Below are 16,589 nucleotides of genomic sequence, written 5' to 3' on the forward strand. Positions count from 1 at the left end.
CTGTAGTAGGGGCGGATAAATAAAATTAAATTATTTAAGTCAATTCAAATTGTTCATAAATATAATTATAACATGGTGTGGAAGGAGGAAGAAAAACTAGTGAAGAACATAGCTAAACTCTGACATACATTCCTCCTTTACAAAGTCGTAAACTTCTACATGCTTTAAAGTTTTTTCAACCATTCTTATCACTCCGACAGGTGCCTGTTTTGAAAAAAACTGCGCCACTTGAACTGAAGATGATTGTGAAAAAATATGCTGAAAAACTTGTCTCGGACTGCTGTTTTCCAGAAGAGCTAAGAAATAAATTCTCACCAGAGAATTTTTCTTTTTCTACAGATGTGGCACAAGAACTTTGGTGCAAAGTAAGGTCTGTTATCGATGAATTTAATGGTGATCCTGAGAAATTTTATGCAAAATGTTATTCGTTGCTTGTTAAAAATTTGTTGTTGGATAAGTTTAAAGATAAAACTGTTAGTAACACTTTACTTGCTGATGTAGCTAATGACGTTTTACTCCACCTTTCTGGTTTAAGAGTTGGTGATGTTGAAACCTTAACTAAAAGTGCATCCTTACCTGATAAGGAAAAAGAGTTTGCAATATCTGGTTGGTTATATATTGCACAAACTGCATTCAAAGTTTCGCTTTTCAAAGAAGTGGAATAGTTCTGAAGTTTATAAGCAGTATGTATCACTACTACAAGCTTGTAAAGTAGAAAAAGATAGCACCCAGAACAAAGTAACAAAATCCAAGCAGCAAGAGCCAAACAAATTTTTATAATCATTGGGTGATACCGAACACTGCTTGCACTTGATTCTTTTAAGTACTTCTGCTCCTCCTCCCAAAATATTTTTATAAACGGGGGGATTTTACTTTGGTCAGAGCTTGTAAATATGGATTTGAAATCATTGGAAAGCTCAGGAGTCACATTTTTGCATTGATGTTTTCATATTATTAATTTCTTGTTCCAACTGCTTACGTCTTAAACGCTGACCTTGTATGGTAAGTTTTGTACGTTCAGGCGAAGTAAATTTTATCGGATGAGTCAGATTTGCAGGCTTGTTCAGCTTTGCCTTTTTCCAGTTACGTTCACACAAGCCCTTCACATTATGTTTATTACAAGAAATGCATATTCTCTGTCCATCATTACTTAGCAGGAGTTCACACATAGAAAAACGAAAATATTCGTCTTGGCTAACAACAGGTTTGAATTCCTTTTTTCTTGGAATAACATAGCTTTGACAGCTAAGTTTCACATCAAGATCAGGAGCTTGAATACCAATACAAAAATTAAGCTTCATAACATCAGAAATAAAATTAGAAAGTGTGACATTAAAAAATGATCTGTTGTAATCAATATACAGTTTATGGTCATCCGGTAACATCCCACCAAAAACACGTAGACTAAATGACAACGACTGGTCAACAAAGATTTCATATCTTGGTAGAATGTGATCAGGAGAAAGTAAAATGATTAGCGAGGGTGTTTGATGTGCTGATATTCCATTCCTCGAGTTGTGGTTTTTAAATGCGTTGTTGGAAATCTGCAACATTTTTATACATACGTGGCGGTGGTAAAGGTGACAATTGCCAAAGCACTAAACATTCTTCACGTTTCTAAATGGCTAAGGTTAGGCGTGCTGCAGGCTTTGGTGTTTTAATAATTTTTTGGGGAAGATTGCTAGTTGGTATTGCACCTTCTTTTAATGATCACCATTCCAGATAACATACAGAATTACAAAAAAAATATCCTTGAGTTTTTTAGACCTTTGTTTCAGTTCTAGTTAGCTAGAAATAGAAAGACAGGAAGACAGCTTCTTGTCTGTCCAGAAGATACATTTGAAAGCTAACAATAATGATTACAGATAAGGACACTCGCTACTTACATATCCAGAACTGGTCTTCTCTGAAGTGTCTTTCACATATATAAACTTGCCTAGTATCAATTCTCTTCTTTAGCAAGTCATCAGCAACGCGATCTTTCGTAATTATATTCAAAAGTTCACTTTTTCTCTTTCTCTTTCTCTATTTCTTGTTAAAATCATATACTAAACTTATTCCTTCGAGAAACAAAACAACCATAAATTGAGCAATTTGGACCATGCATGATGCAAATATACTGAAAAAATATTTATATCCCCCGCCAAAGTTAACATTTATATTTATATGGTCAAGCCTCGTGTATACAAAGTCAACTTTCTTGTAAATAGGTCAACTTTTGTGTTTATATGATCAAGCATTATGTATAAAGGTCAACTTTTATTTTTTAAATCAATTTTCATTTATATATTGCTAACTTTTTGTGTATAATTCAACAACACATAATATGTATGTTTAAATTTATTATATATTAGTCGATAAAGACCCGTGGAAAAATCCACTTAGGCAATAGGACAATGAAAAAGTTGGTTTGCTGACTTGAAGCGTTGCTTTAATTTGATGTATTTTGACAAAATTACAAATGTCACCAATTTTTCAGCAAAATTTATTCTCTTAAATTAGAAAAGTTTGGTAAAAAAATTTTAAATTTATACAAGAATTGGCAAATTGAAGCTGTGCTTAAAATTTGAGATTTTAACTGGAAAACTAGTCGTGTTAAATATGGTTAATTTAAAAAGCTTTCTATCATAAAGTTTGTAAAGATTTAATGATTTTATAGCGAACTATATATTTGCCAACATGTAATAGTTTTGAAAATATTAAAATTGATAATAATATATTAATAGTTGATGTTTTTATGTCTCTAGTTTGATAAATAAAAAAAGATTATAGAAATCACATCCACAAAAAATCTGTTATTGTGTTAAAGCGAGTTGTAAAATATTTTTTATCATAATTAGGAAATCACAGGTCATACTTTGCGCATGCAGTATTTTTTCAACCGCTGACCGGTCTCTTAACCTATATGTCTTGTTTCATTATTTTTACAACTAATAATGGTTTTCAACTATCGCAACAGAAAGTAACGTGCGGACAGCAAATATGGCAGTAAAAAAGAAGCTAACATTTGTAAACAAATATATTAAAATGAAACGAAAAATAAATAGAAACTGTATTTAGTTCCTTTTTTCTGAAATAAATTTCAGCCAGTTGAAACTTCTAAAATACACACAAAAATAATTAGTTTCTGTACCTTGGCGGTTTTATTCACACTATAATTTTTGTAAAGTTGTACTAGACTGAGATACTGGTTGGCGAATCATTAGTCTCGGTAGTAATGTCGGCAATAAAATGAAATCATTTTTATAGTTTCGTAAAAGCCTGGTACGATCCAGGGGGTTAAGAAAATTTCCTTGGTATAATAGTGTAAAACTACTGAATCTTTTGACATTTTAATAACAAAAATGTTTTTCTTCAATTCTTTTCTTTTAGCAATCTGTGCGCTTGAAATGATTTTAAGTTAGAGTGATTTCATTATTCCTTCAAAATTAAAAAAAAATAAATTCGCAATTCTGAAATTTCCTTTTCTCTAGCAAACCTGTGTGTTGATTTAATAGATGTAAACAATGAATACATTGCTAGACTGAAAAGAATCCAAGTTTTTATTTAAGCCAACATTTTTTATTTGTGGGCTTTTTCAAGAATGCCTTTCTTTGAGTTTTAAATCGGGCATGGTGTCTTTGGGTTTTCAATCGGCCACAGTATTGTTTGGGCGTTAAATCGGTCACGGTATTGTTTGGGCTTTAAATCGGCCACAGTATTGTTTGGGCGTTAAATCGGTCACGGTATTGTTTGGGCGTTCAATCGGTCACGGTATTGTTTGTTTATGTTGACAAAATAATAGGCAGATGTTCGGGAAATATTTCTTTATTTCTTATTCTTTGCTAATTTTTTAGTTCTCTACTACAAGCAGTGTTTTGTACATAAAAAATTAATTGGGTACGAGATATTTAGAATTTTTTGTTAACATGTTTTTAGGATTACATCTCCTGTGTATAGTGAAAGTTATTAAAAATTCAAATCATAACCAAGGAAACGTAAGATTTTCGTACGATATTTCAATTTTCAATTTACACCCTCATGAATTTATGTGGCAGAAACATAAAATTTATTACTTAATATTCAAAGAAATGTTTTAATAATGAGAGCTAATCAAGATTTAATACAAATATTAAATAAAGGATTAATGTTTAGAAGAAAAGTCTGGCAGAAGATCTAACATAATACACTCCGTTGCAAGTTGTGGTATTTTTCATAATTAATATATTTGCTTAATTTGAACAACATCTTCAACAATTGATTTTTTTAAGTGACATGAAATGCTTTTAATTCTTCTAATGCAAGAGGTAATGTTGTATTCCTACCAATCTGTTCCTTCAACGTTTTTCCTTGCACCTTTTATGTGGTTATCGGAGCTTTAGTTGGCTTAGGATAAACATTGTGCCCGAAGTATAGGAGTGGGAGAGAACTGCGCGAAACTTTGACCAGAGAAAATTTTTTTCCAATTTAGTAATTATTAACTAGAATATTTTAGCGTGATCACTATGGTAACGTGTTATTTTGTATTGTTTGTAGCCCACTCTCTTGTGTTTATCCTTAATTAAACGTCTTTTAGTCTTTGCAAAACATAACACCAACACAGATTACGTTACATTCATTTTAATTACCTTAAAATCAGTGAATAACAGTTATTCTCCATTTTAACATTCTGATAGCGGCTTGTCGTGGATAAATTTGATGCTCAAAAAAAGTTGTGATCACAAAGCTCTGGTGAAGAAGGTAATGATATAACTGTTACTGAAACAGTTAACAAATTATTAACACGGTTTTATGTTTGTTTTTTGCGATAGTGTAAATGTACTTGAATTTAATAAGTTTGATCAACCTACAGGCAGCAGCTGTGGTTGTTTGATAATTTAAACAGATTACATCCTGTCTATTTTTCATATTAGGGTCACAAAGGTGTTTCGAGAACTTTTAGAACTCCAATATAAATATATATTTGCTCAACTAAAAAACTGCTTCAGAAAAGAATTCGAAACCTATACCTCTTCAGGTTGTCAAAACTTGCTTTATGAAATGAAAAGGTGGTAAAAAAAGATAACGTGTATACTCTCAGTGCTTGCGTTATGTTTTCTAAAATGTTTAAGATACAGATTAAGCAGGGGTGGTAGGGGCGGTTGTGTGGTTATGGTAGTGCTGGTGTATTTAGAAACTTGAGCAGTAGCAAAGCAGTTGGTTCATAATAAGCCTAGAGTTGCAAGCTTATGTCACGTGACAACATTGACCTACAGATACCCCTTAGTATGTCAGGTAATTAAGGTAGAAAAAGACTCCAGTGTGTCGTGTAACATAGTACCTCAAAGGAAGAAGATAACCGAACAATATACTCGCATTTTCTGTCATTTGTGCATGTTTATATCTCGTCGATAAGCGCGAAAGAAACTTCTTGGTTGCTTCACAATTTAAAAACATATCGATATTAACGAATTAGAAGTAAGAACTAATTTGATTGGGTAATGGTTTACGATTTTTGAGCAAAAATAAAAGAACAAAGTGGATTTTTCGATGTGGTACCGTATATTTAATCACAACATTTACAGAATATTTTTTATTGATTGATTGATTTATGTTTTATAGACACAAATAAATTTTTTACTCTAATTTTCATAAAAATAAGCCTTTACTCTTGAAATTAATTATTTAAAAAATCGTAAAACATATTAAAAAAATAACAAAAAAATAGTATATTAACTGTCCTACAAGAGAAGGAGAACAAAAAATAAATAATGTATATATAATTGTTTTCTTCTTCTTCTTTTCTTTATATTAAATATTTTTTTACAATGTCTCTTTTTATAAACTTCTTTTTCTTCTTCTTCTTCTTCTTCTTCTTCTTCTTCTTCTTCTTCTTCTTCTTCTTCTTCTTCTTCTTCTTCTTCTTCTTCTTCTTCTTCTTCTTCTTCTTCTTCTTCTTCTTCTTCTTCTTCTTCTTCTTCTTCTTCTTCTTCTTCTTCTTCGGTGTAATTTTATTCCCAATTTTACAGCTGTTTTGCTTACGTTAACAAGTAACTTTTATTACATCGACAAAGTTGAAACTTTTAACTAAAACCCACATGTGATAACTGTTCTCTTATTGTGGAAAGGAAAAAGCACCTACATGTAGATGTTTTGGTTTTATTTAGCCCGAATAATGGCAAAATTAAGAATCAAAGGAAATTTTGCGATTTTTTGTCTTCTTTATGAAAGGGTGCTAAAAGTTACAACGATTTACTATGCTTAGGAAAGAAAATGAAAAAGAAAACACAAAGGGTATCTCGTCTTCATTTTCTTTTAGTGCATGTATTGGTTCAACGCGATATCATGACTTATTTATTAAAGAATATATATCTTTAAGCTTATTTTACTTTATAAATAACAAAAAAGATAGCACAAAGACAAGTTCAGCTTTAGGTTTGTTTTTACCATTATCAACTATTGCATTGGTTAAAAAAATATTGTGAAAACATTTAACTTTTTTTAAAATATCGTTAACAATAACAAAGTTTATAAAACCTGAAGTCGTGCCTTTGAGTTAAATATTAAAAAGTTTAACAAAGAAGAAAAAAAGAAGAAGATGAAAGATTACAGTTAAAAGGTTTGTATAAAGGCCAAATTTTATGGAGTATTCTGCTAATAAAATTTGCAATTTCTTAACGGATGGATATCAATAACATTGTTGCATTGTTTTGCGAGTTATTTTTATTGCAACATCGACATCCGTTTGCTGTATTTGTTATCTCCAACATTTGTTATCTCCAACATTTGTTATCTCCAACATTTGTTATCTCCGACATTTCACATCACCAATACTATCTGCAATAAGTATCCCGTCTCCTTGACTTCTGCACAAATTTAACAATTTGTATTGCGAACATTTACTATCGCATCCTTGGCCTCTTTCTTTTCATAGTTATCTAGAATGTTTCCATAGCACTTAGCTTATTTTTGTTATATTTCCGAACATTTTCAAAAAAAAGAGCACTGCATATCTTTTTTCAGAGGCGTAAGTAGCTTTTGTTTGTGTACCAGAACCACTGAGAGGGAAATTATTTTTGTATTAGTTAGAAAAAAATTAAAACTGGGCTAATTCTGTTTGTTTGTTTTTTGTTTTGTTTTTACATTTTACTTTATTTTGTAATATATTTTTTTGTATATCAATATTACTAATTAATATAAGTTAGCGATCAGTCCTACTTTTTCTTTTCAAATATTTATTCTGAACGTAATGTTTTTTATGGCAATGCACCATCTGATGACAAGTATTTGTTCAATGAGATACTGAGTTCAGAAGGCCTTTTTGAGCAACACATAAAAAAACACTTGCTAGTTTCGGCAACAAAAATAAATTATAATTTTCCACCGAATTATAACGTTGTAATAATAGTTTTTTGTATAGGTGGTAAAGTCACCTGTGGTATCACCTCCTCAATCTCGTTAAAAGTGTTAGTAGCTATGTAAGTTTGAAAAATTATGTTATTTTGTTCCTCTTAATAGCATAACTTGAGAATAACACCACAGAAAAAGTTACGGCTGCTGAAAATATATTTTGAGTATTACGTTTTTCGTTTCTACAAAAAAAGGAAAAAAGAGGTGCCTAAAGCCTATAAAGGGTGTGCTTTTAATCACGTGATAAAACGCAAACCCTTCATAAAATAAGGTTTTATCACGTGATAAAACCTTTTTTTACCAATTCTTCGTTGTAGAAGCTGTTAAAAATTAGGTTTTCAATTTCTTTTTAAAAATAATTTCGACACTCGACAATAAAAAATACTTGGCTTGGCAAATTTGAAAAAGTCAATAGAATAATTAACCGAATAAATATATATTTTCGTGATATATATTTTTTCTTTTATTTTTCCGTGTGTCTAATTAATCTTTTATTGTATTTTTAATAATATTTTTTATTTTTTGTTGTTGTTGTTGTTTTTTATTTTTAACTTTATTAGTTTTTTTTACATTATCAAATTGTTAACTTTATGATGGAATTGAAGAAAAAAGATATGATGTTATTAAAAATTAAAATCCTGCACAAAAATCTTGCGACAAATTTCAATTTAGCATCAAGTTCTAAAACATTTCAAACATAGGCTACATGTCCCTAATGTTAATATTTTCCCCTTAGGATGGTGCTTTCACTGAACCGTAATATTTGAAATAGGGGGACGCGGAAAGAAGGGTAATATATAGATGATGCATTTTCCTTTTTTTCTACTTCGTTTTTATTCTTATATTGTTAATTAATTTTTTTTTATTAACATTTTTACAATCTTAAGGTATTTTGAAAATTGTATTTTTATATGATAACTTGTTCTAGAAAAGAACGACTTTGATGGCCTAAGAGATCGGGCTTGCATATCTAACTTGTTAATTCTCGTGAAAGTGTTTCATTTATTTCCCAAATCTGTTAGTATAACATTTGAATTTTATTTGGTGATATCTGCTTATAAATATTTGAAATGCTTGTTAAATTACATAATTTGCAATTTGGATTCTTGGATACAATATTTGGTTTACTTATTTACAATAAAGCAACAATTCACCTGTTAGTCAAACCACTTTAAAAAAAACAAAATTTTCACGAAACAAGAATTAACCTCCACACCAACGGCAATCGTTTTCTGATTTTATTGCGAGAACTGTGTATGTGCATCAGTCAAACATGTTAGTTTGATGGAAGATGTCTCTCACTTAATAAACATTGTTGATAATTTGTTAATGTTTTTTTGCTTTTTTTGTTATGCAATTTTATTCACGCTTTTTTTATAAGCACAAATTTTTAACAATACGAGACTCGAATTCTTTAAAAAATAAATTTGTTTGTAAGCCAAACAGCCTGAAATTATAAAAAAAAAGCGACAGTGGTTACAAAAGCAACAAAATGGACAGGACATGTCCCTTTAATTTAACATTTAAGGGACATGTCGTTTAGCCAGTCTGACTAAGCATGCAAACACTTGAGTGTCGCTTTTTGAAGCAAATAATAAACAAGGTACAACTAAGCATCGGTTAAGCCTATAAATAACACAAGCTTAAGCAAAATTGAGCATTATTTAAAATGTTGTGTTACTTATAAAAGAAAGCTTGTTCTGAACCTTTTACACACAGACATGTTACTTTCTTTTTCTTCTTTGCAGTAAACATAATACTATCTAGTACCATTAAGAAAAATTGGCATTGACTAAAGGTCAAGAAAGAAAGTGAAAAAGACATAAAAAGCTTATTCACCTTTTGTGATTTTTGTGTTCTTTTTAGGAGGAATTCATAAATAAAGATTCTCCATGTCTCTTTTAGCTGTTAAACAATAGAAAGAAAGTTGAGAAGACCCAATGAAGAATATAGTATTGTAGTGAATTATGAAGATAAAAGACGTCTATGCATCCTGGATAAACAAACGAAAGAAAGGTATTATAACAGACGAGACAAAAACAGCATCACTCAATCGAAAAATGACGACTTCTACCACGACAACGACGCCACGCCAACGCAAAATTACCGTCGTTTCGCTTGCCTCCCATCAACACGGCATTAAAATTGAAGGCTCCGACGCCGAATTACGTAGCCGTTCCATGTCAACAATTAGACTAGATAAAGTTATATCTGAAATAAAAGAATTCCATTGGCGAACCGAAAACCAATTGAAAAAGAGTGTTAAAAAACAAGCCAAGGAGCTAGGGTGGTTCTTTGCCATCTTTGTAGTATATATTATGTTTGGTACTTTTCTATTTTTCTACATTGAAGAATGTTCTGGAGCTTCAACTCCCACTGATAACAGTATACCTTATTATCCGATGGAAATTTCAAAACATAAAAATCTGAATAAAACTTGTTTTGATCTTTACAATGCATTTATAGAGGAAATCGTCAAAAAATCAGATTTGAATGTAACATTGATCTCCAACCAAAGTGGACATTATCAACATTTCGATGCGAAATGCCAAAAACTAGTGATGGATTCGCCACAACCCTTCTCTTTTTCTGCATACATGGAGGGCAAAAGTTGTGAGGTGACAGATATAAAGCTATTAAAGTACGCTGAATTCACCATCTTCACTTTACTCACTATCGGTAAGAAATATTTGACACCTCGTACTTTTTTTGAATCGGCCTTAAACCCCGAGAATACTTCGTTGGAACTGATTGGGATATTTAAAAAGTTCATGCCAAGCTAGGTACGTAACTTGTTAATTCAAATTTTTAAATGATTCCACTTAATTTCAACAACTTTCAGAACTGATAAGATGCTTTGAATGGCAGCTTATCTTTTGCTTTGCTTGTAAAAGTGCTGTAGTGCCCCTTTGCTAAAACATATTGTAGCTGTAACGCTTAAAACTTGGGGTCAATCTATTCAAATCTTTGCTATGAACTGAACGATTAAATTTGCTTTAAAAGTAATTTAAACTGACATGGAAGGCTATGTATTACAAAATATTTTTCCCTTTTTGAAACCACTTCGTGGACACTAGGCTACTCTAAAAGGGATGTATAATACCAGAAAAAATTACTACAAAAAATTACTTACAAAAAAACTTGTTGTTTATCTTGCCCAGACGAGATAAATATGTTGAAGATTATTATCGGATGAGTTTAAAACCTACAACGCTGATCTCTTTTCATGTCAATTGTTTCGTTTCGTTAAATGTTGATGTGGTATACAGATAGAAAAGGTTATTGATGTGAATTTAAGAGTAAGCTTGTGCGCAAAATAGGCCTGAAAAGTTGTAACATCAATCACCAAATACTTTAGGTACATTAGAAGTATTTAGTAACAACAGGCCTCTGTAATAATTACTAGTCGCTGGCTATGGAGTTATATGTAGGACAATATTCGTGTATGGTTTTCGTCGCGTCGTAATGCTTTTCGTCGTGTCGTATCTTTCTTCGTCGTGTGGTTTTCTTCGCAGCGTAATGGTTTTCGTCGTGGCGTATTACTCATGTTGGTGTGATCTCATGTTTCGTCGCTTCGTGGGGTATTTTACTTTGAGGCGAAATAGTTATGCTTTTTTTACACGGAATTACTAATTTCGTGAAGCTTTTACACAATATATTTTACTTTCTTTCTAGTGGCTTTGGTCTTTCTACTGGGTAAAGCTAGCTATTATTTTTGTCATTTTCTTTTAATAAACGATACATTCTTAGCTATATATTTTAAGCATGCTACACTTTATAATCTATTATCTATTTTGTATTTTAAATGGATTCTGATAAAAATATCAAAATCTAAGTAACCTAACTGCATAAACATAAATTATTACATAAAACTCTTACACAACACATAATATTTTTTCATAATCACAAATGTAAAACTAACTTAAAAATGGAATATAATTTTTAGCACTAAACTAAAGGTTTTGTTTATTTTACTGCACTTTATTCATGTGACTTTGATTTCTTGTAAGCGCTACACGAATTTAGTAATTTCGTGTTAAAAAAGAATGAAAATTTTCTCTACGAAGAAAATACGCCGCGAAGTGAAATACGCCACAAAGTGAAATATGCCGCGACGAACACAAATACGACTCGACGAAACGTTAAACCACCCCACAAAGAAAGATACGACGCGACAAAAACCACACCACGAAGAAAAATACGACACGACGAAAAGCATTTACGACGCGACGAAAACCATACACGAATATCGTCTCATATATAACTCCATAGTTGGCCGGCTGAAAAATTTACAGTAATAATTCATGCATACTTAACATAAAGTAGTGATTCACTCTGCTGGGATCGCAGTCGAATGGGTACAAATATATCTCATTTGCAGTTTTATCCATGAATACCTAGTGCGTCAATTAACATGACTTGGATTTTAGTCCCAGCATTTTATTTGTGGTTTTAAGCATTTAAAACATTATTGCTTATACTTTCAATCATTTGTTTTCAGGTTATGGCAACACAACTCCTATAACAACTGTTGGTCGCGTGACGCTAGTTTTTTATGCAGTCTTCGGTATACCGTTAGCTGTTACGATGTACAGCGTTGCTGGCAAACTTATAGTGCAAATAATAACTCTAGTTATCAGGATGATACAAACTCGAATCTTCAAAAATTCAACAGAAGTGCCTCATATTCAATTGAAGACTTTGTTTGTCAGTATTTTTTTCATGCTGACCATTATGTTAACCGGTTGTGCAGTCACTACTTCGGATAAAATGGAAGATTTGGCGTTTACGTCCAGCTTTTATTTTTGGTTCGTCAGCTTATCTACGATTGGGTATGGCGATATACATTTCGATCGAAAAAAGCATCTGCAGAATCCACATTTGATGATTCTATCATCGATGAATTTGCTATTTGGTCTCGGAATTATGGCTGCCATTATTGAAGCATTTTCATTGGCTCTTGAAAAAAAAGACTTACAAATGAGTACTATTATTATCGATGACGAAGATGTTGTAAATGAGGACGAGAGACCTGAAAGTGATAAAGATTTATGGGCAACAGCGATGAAAAGGTACAGGACATATTCAAAGAATGGTGAGCAGGAATCGGAAACTAATTTAACTGAATTATCGAGTAAAGACGGAGATACCTCGACGTCAAATGGAAGCAATTCGTTTTCTCACAATGTATTAAGTGACCGTTCATTAAAAGGTACTGTCAATCTAGGTCGAACTGACGATAATGAAAACCACATACCAACTAGTCATATGGCTCGGCTAAACGTATTTCAAGTTGGATCATGACATTACTTATAAAACCTGAAGATGTTTGTTGTAAAACATTTTCATTCTGTAAAAAAATGCGACTTCTTTCAGTACGGCTCTTTCAAATGCGTAGGATTTCAAATAAAATTTATTAAATTAAAGATTTCGTTTTGTTTTTTGAATTTCTAGCTGTCATAAACCAAAACAACATTTGTAAGAGAGTGTTATTTGCATAGCGTGTCTTTCACAATAAATATGTGTATCAATGGGAATTCCACCCAACACCACCCTCCCCCCCCCCCCCCCCACCCCCCCAAAAAACACCTTTTAAAAAAGTGATAGTAAGTTTTCGGGTTGTCACTTAATCTTAATTCCCCAACGCAGTATTTATTGCTTGAAAGCTGTTTTAATAACCATTCTTGTGTTAACTTGATTAGTGTGAACACACAAGATAAAAAAAATAGATGAAGTACGATCTGAGGCTCAGGTGATCTGGGGTGAGCTAGTCCGGTTGACCAGGCTGGCTCAATTAGCCAAGCTGATATTTATTTTGGGTTCATGAGGCGAGATAACCCACTTAGGCGAGCTGTAGAAAGTCACGAAAGTTGGTTTATATAATTAACATCGCGTTCTAAAGTAACTTTAAATTACAAATTAGTTTCGATATAACAGTGGATAGAGTGAATTTTTTTGCAAGATTTGTGTTTTCTGTTATAAATCGATCACTACATGAACCAGCATATGCAGGTAATATGTTTGATATTGGACCAGATTTTGTGGAGTTGTGACTTTCATGCAGGAATATATTGTTCAAGCTTTTATTCTCATTCTATCTATCGGAAAATAACACAACAACGTCTATGAATTATGGTTTTAATATCGGTTTTAATAACGCAATTAGTTTCATGTTTCATTGTATCATAGATGATAAAAATGGAGGATACGATTAGAAAAGCTGCAACAGCTCATTTACTTTGTCCCATCTTGTGACAACAAAAACGGCTTTATAAAACAAACAGAATGTGGATTAGGAAAATATTTGAAGAGGAAAACAGAAGAAAAGAATGGTGATTTTTACAGCCGATATGTAAGGAATGTGCTTGACTCACAATTATGTTTTATGTTTTTGATTTAAAATCTTTAGATTTTTAGTTAAACAACGCAGGGTATTGCCAAGCAGCTTCTGACAATTCCTTGTCTTTTTCGTTCCGTCATGTTGTTTTTAGGAAATATGTTTTATTCTGAAACATATGATTTGTGACGTAAAAAATCTTAGATTTGTGACATAAACATTCGATTTTGTAAAAACATTCGGAAAATGTTTAACAATCCTTATACCACCGACATTAAGTATTAAAAGGCTTTGATATACTAACACCGGCGCTAAAGAGAGCGCTAAAGAGATCGCTATCGGCGTTACTTAGCTCATTAATGTTAAAGATTACATATTTATTAACGATTTTAGCGCCTTCATTGACGCCTGTAACGCCTTAAACAACCCTAAACATCACCATTCCACCTCAGCTTTTTTTGGAGCAAAATTCAGCCACGGAACATTATTCAAGCTTTGTACTCAGATCTGCATGACGTGGAAAAGCAGTCTGCAGATTAAAAAGCTGGTTATGTTTATTATCGCAAATGAGTTGGTGATCATTCCTATTTCGTTCAGTACCCAACAAGATATTAAAATTTTCGTGTTATCGAGAGTCTCAGTCTTTTTTTAATTCGATGACCCGTCATTAAGGATTTTTCGAGAGTCAGAAGACTATTTTGAATCCCGGTATTTTATGAGACCATGAAGTAATTGTTTGTTCTCAGTTGTCTATTCGGATAGGCATAGCGATAGTCCACGTTTTCGCATTTCTAGGGTAAATATATGTTCTGTTTGTTTTGTCAAAACTTACGTAATGCACAGGCCAAAAATGCTGGAGCATTTTTAAAGTAGCAAATCGCGAGTAGACCACGTGTTCTGTTGTTTTAAACTTTTTGTTTACAAAAGATAGTAAACCACAGCACGCAGCTTGATGTTGGATACACGCTTTTCTATATAAGAATAGTGTTTTTTCGTTGAGGGTGAAGTATTTTTATGATTTGGCAAAATATGAGGGTGAAGTATTCTTAATGTATTCTTATTTTTCAAAGTAAAATTTCTGTCACATGTATGCACAAGAACAACTATTTCGCGACAGCTGAATGTGTTTCTTTTGAATGAGATGCTCACACATATTTTTTAGTATACTGTTACGTATTTACAGCATGTTTATGTTTTTCTCCCCAGAGATATTAATCAAACCAAATATAACAGGTGGTTTATTATCAAACTTCTTTCGAGTAAAAAATTTGGGCTGTCTCAACAAGTTGTTGAAAGTGTGTTGTCTGTTACAGTATGTAAATATTATTTCGCTGAGATACAAAAGACTCTTGGATATTTTATTACAAAGTCAATCAAACACAGAGGGAAATTGACGAAAATTGATATTCCTGACGATCCCACGGAAGCCATATCAAAGTTAGTGTGCGAGTACTGTGGAAAAAATCTTCGCAGTCAACAAGGACCTAGTGCACGTGCGGACGGAAAGACTTGTCAGAAAAATCTCTCAATGATGTTGTTAAGGATGTCGTGGATTGTATGGTGACTCAAGTTGAAAAAAGCTCAATCAGAGAGGTAGAGAAAAAGGGACCAGAAGATCATATAAATTAACAACTCACACAGACGAAACTTTTAAAAAGTCTGTAAGTGATGGGCTGTTATGGTTTGGGCTTCCAGATGCAACAGACCTGTGGAAACCCGTGGATGCTGGCTACGCTCAAGTACTAAAAAGCCTTATCGCTAAAGAACAACTGGTTCGGTAACAAGCAATCATTTTCCGCAAAAGAAAGAAGAATTTTCATTTCACAGTGGGCAGGGAAAGCATGGGACAAGCTTTCTAATGAGAAGTATGGCAAATTTCGAGAGAACCTTTGGCAGAAAACTGGATGTTTAATGACTGTTGATGGTTCTGATGATAGTAAAATCTTCTTAGTCTTAAGGAATATTATGTACCTCCACCATCCATTATCGAACCAACATTGCTCAATCCAGTGACAATGGATCCAGAAACCGCATCCTCGTTTGATGAGTTTAAAGTTCAAGATGAAAATGCTGCGAAGGATATCACAGAGGACGAGGACGTCGAATTCTTTGTCCATTTGGAACAGGAGTCTGTCGCCGAACAGCACGAAGAAGTAGATGACTCGAGAGAAGGAGTCTTTGATATTTTCCATTTGCTAGTTTAAGGAGTTATATTACTGTACATAATTTTGTTAAAGATTTGTCTCATTTTGATATCCCTAATTTTTTGGTTAACAAACAATTTTATTCTAAGCAAACTCACCCTGGAAATATTCTTAAGATATTCTTACAATTTAGGCAATTTTCACCCTGATATTCTTATAGAAGTTATTCTTATAAAAAAGCGTGTACCACAACTTGCGAGTTGTTGTTGTCATAGCGATTAGTTGTATTGTAGTTCGGTAATGTTGGGAAAAGTTTATTGCAGCCATTGCACTAAACTACAAACACTTAAAAACATTTAAAATCACGAAAATGCACAAACAAGTATCTCTGCATTTTTTTTTTGTTAAATAAGCGGTAATTATTGAGAACAAGATTGCACAAAGCATTATCAATAAAAAAAATCAGTTGTTTTGATGTTAATAACAAAATCCCAGTAATACTGTGGTGTTACGGAAGCCAAGAAGGGACAATAGAAATAAATTTCAGAATACATAAATGTTTTTCAAAATACACAAATTAATTTGGGAATACGCAAATATTTGCCAAAATACACAAATCATTTTAAATGCAGAAATTATTCTCTATTTAATTTAAGGGGGCACGAGGGACATTTTCATACGCGTGCTATGCAGCATTGCTCCATTGCACGCGCATGAAGATGTCCTTCCCTTTAGCTTTA

The 16,589-nt window shown here is 32.4% G+C and overlaps 1 protein-coding gene across 4 annotated transcripts; it reads left to right on the forward strand.

The window, feature by feature from the left end:
* Positions 1-6,208: 6,208 nt before the first annotated feature.
* On the forward strand, positions 6,209-12,794 carry LOC130656929 (TWiK family of potassium channels protein 7-like). 4 transcript variants are annotated; one of them, XM_057459873.1, is made up of 4 exons: positions 6,209-6,577; positions 7,379-7,436; positions 9,274-10,047; positions 11,870-12,794. In XM_057459873.1, the coding sequence occupies exons 3-4, from the start codon at positions 9,336-9,338 to the stop codon at positions 12,670-12,672; spliced, it is 1,515 nt and encodes a 504-aa protein (XP_057315856.1). In that variant the 5' UTR covers positions 6,209-6,577; positions 7,379-7,436; positions 9,274-9,335; the 3' UTR covers positions 12,673-12,794. The 4 variants fall into 4 exon arrangements, with proteins under 4 accessions (XP_057315856.1, XP_057315854.1, XP_057315857.1 ...); XM_057459871.1 differs by having other exon boundaries at positions 6,210-6,577; positions 8,105-10,047; XM_057459874.1 differs by lacking the exon at positions 7,379-7,436 and having other exon boundaries at positions 6,210-6,577; positions 9,235-10,047.
* Positions 12,795-16,589: the final 3,795 nt, after the last annotated feature.

This window comes from Hydractinia symbiolongicarpus, chromosome 9 (genome assembly GCF_029227915.1).
Source record: "Hydractinia symbiolongicarpus strain clone_291-10 chromosome 9, HSymV2.1, whole genome shotgun sequence".
Classification (NCBI taxonomy): Eukaryota; Metazoa; Cnidaria; class Hydrozoa; order Anthoathecata; family Hydractiniidae; genus Hydractinia; species Hydractinia symbiolongicarpus.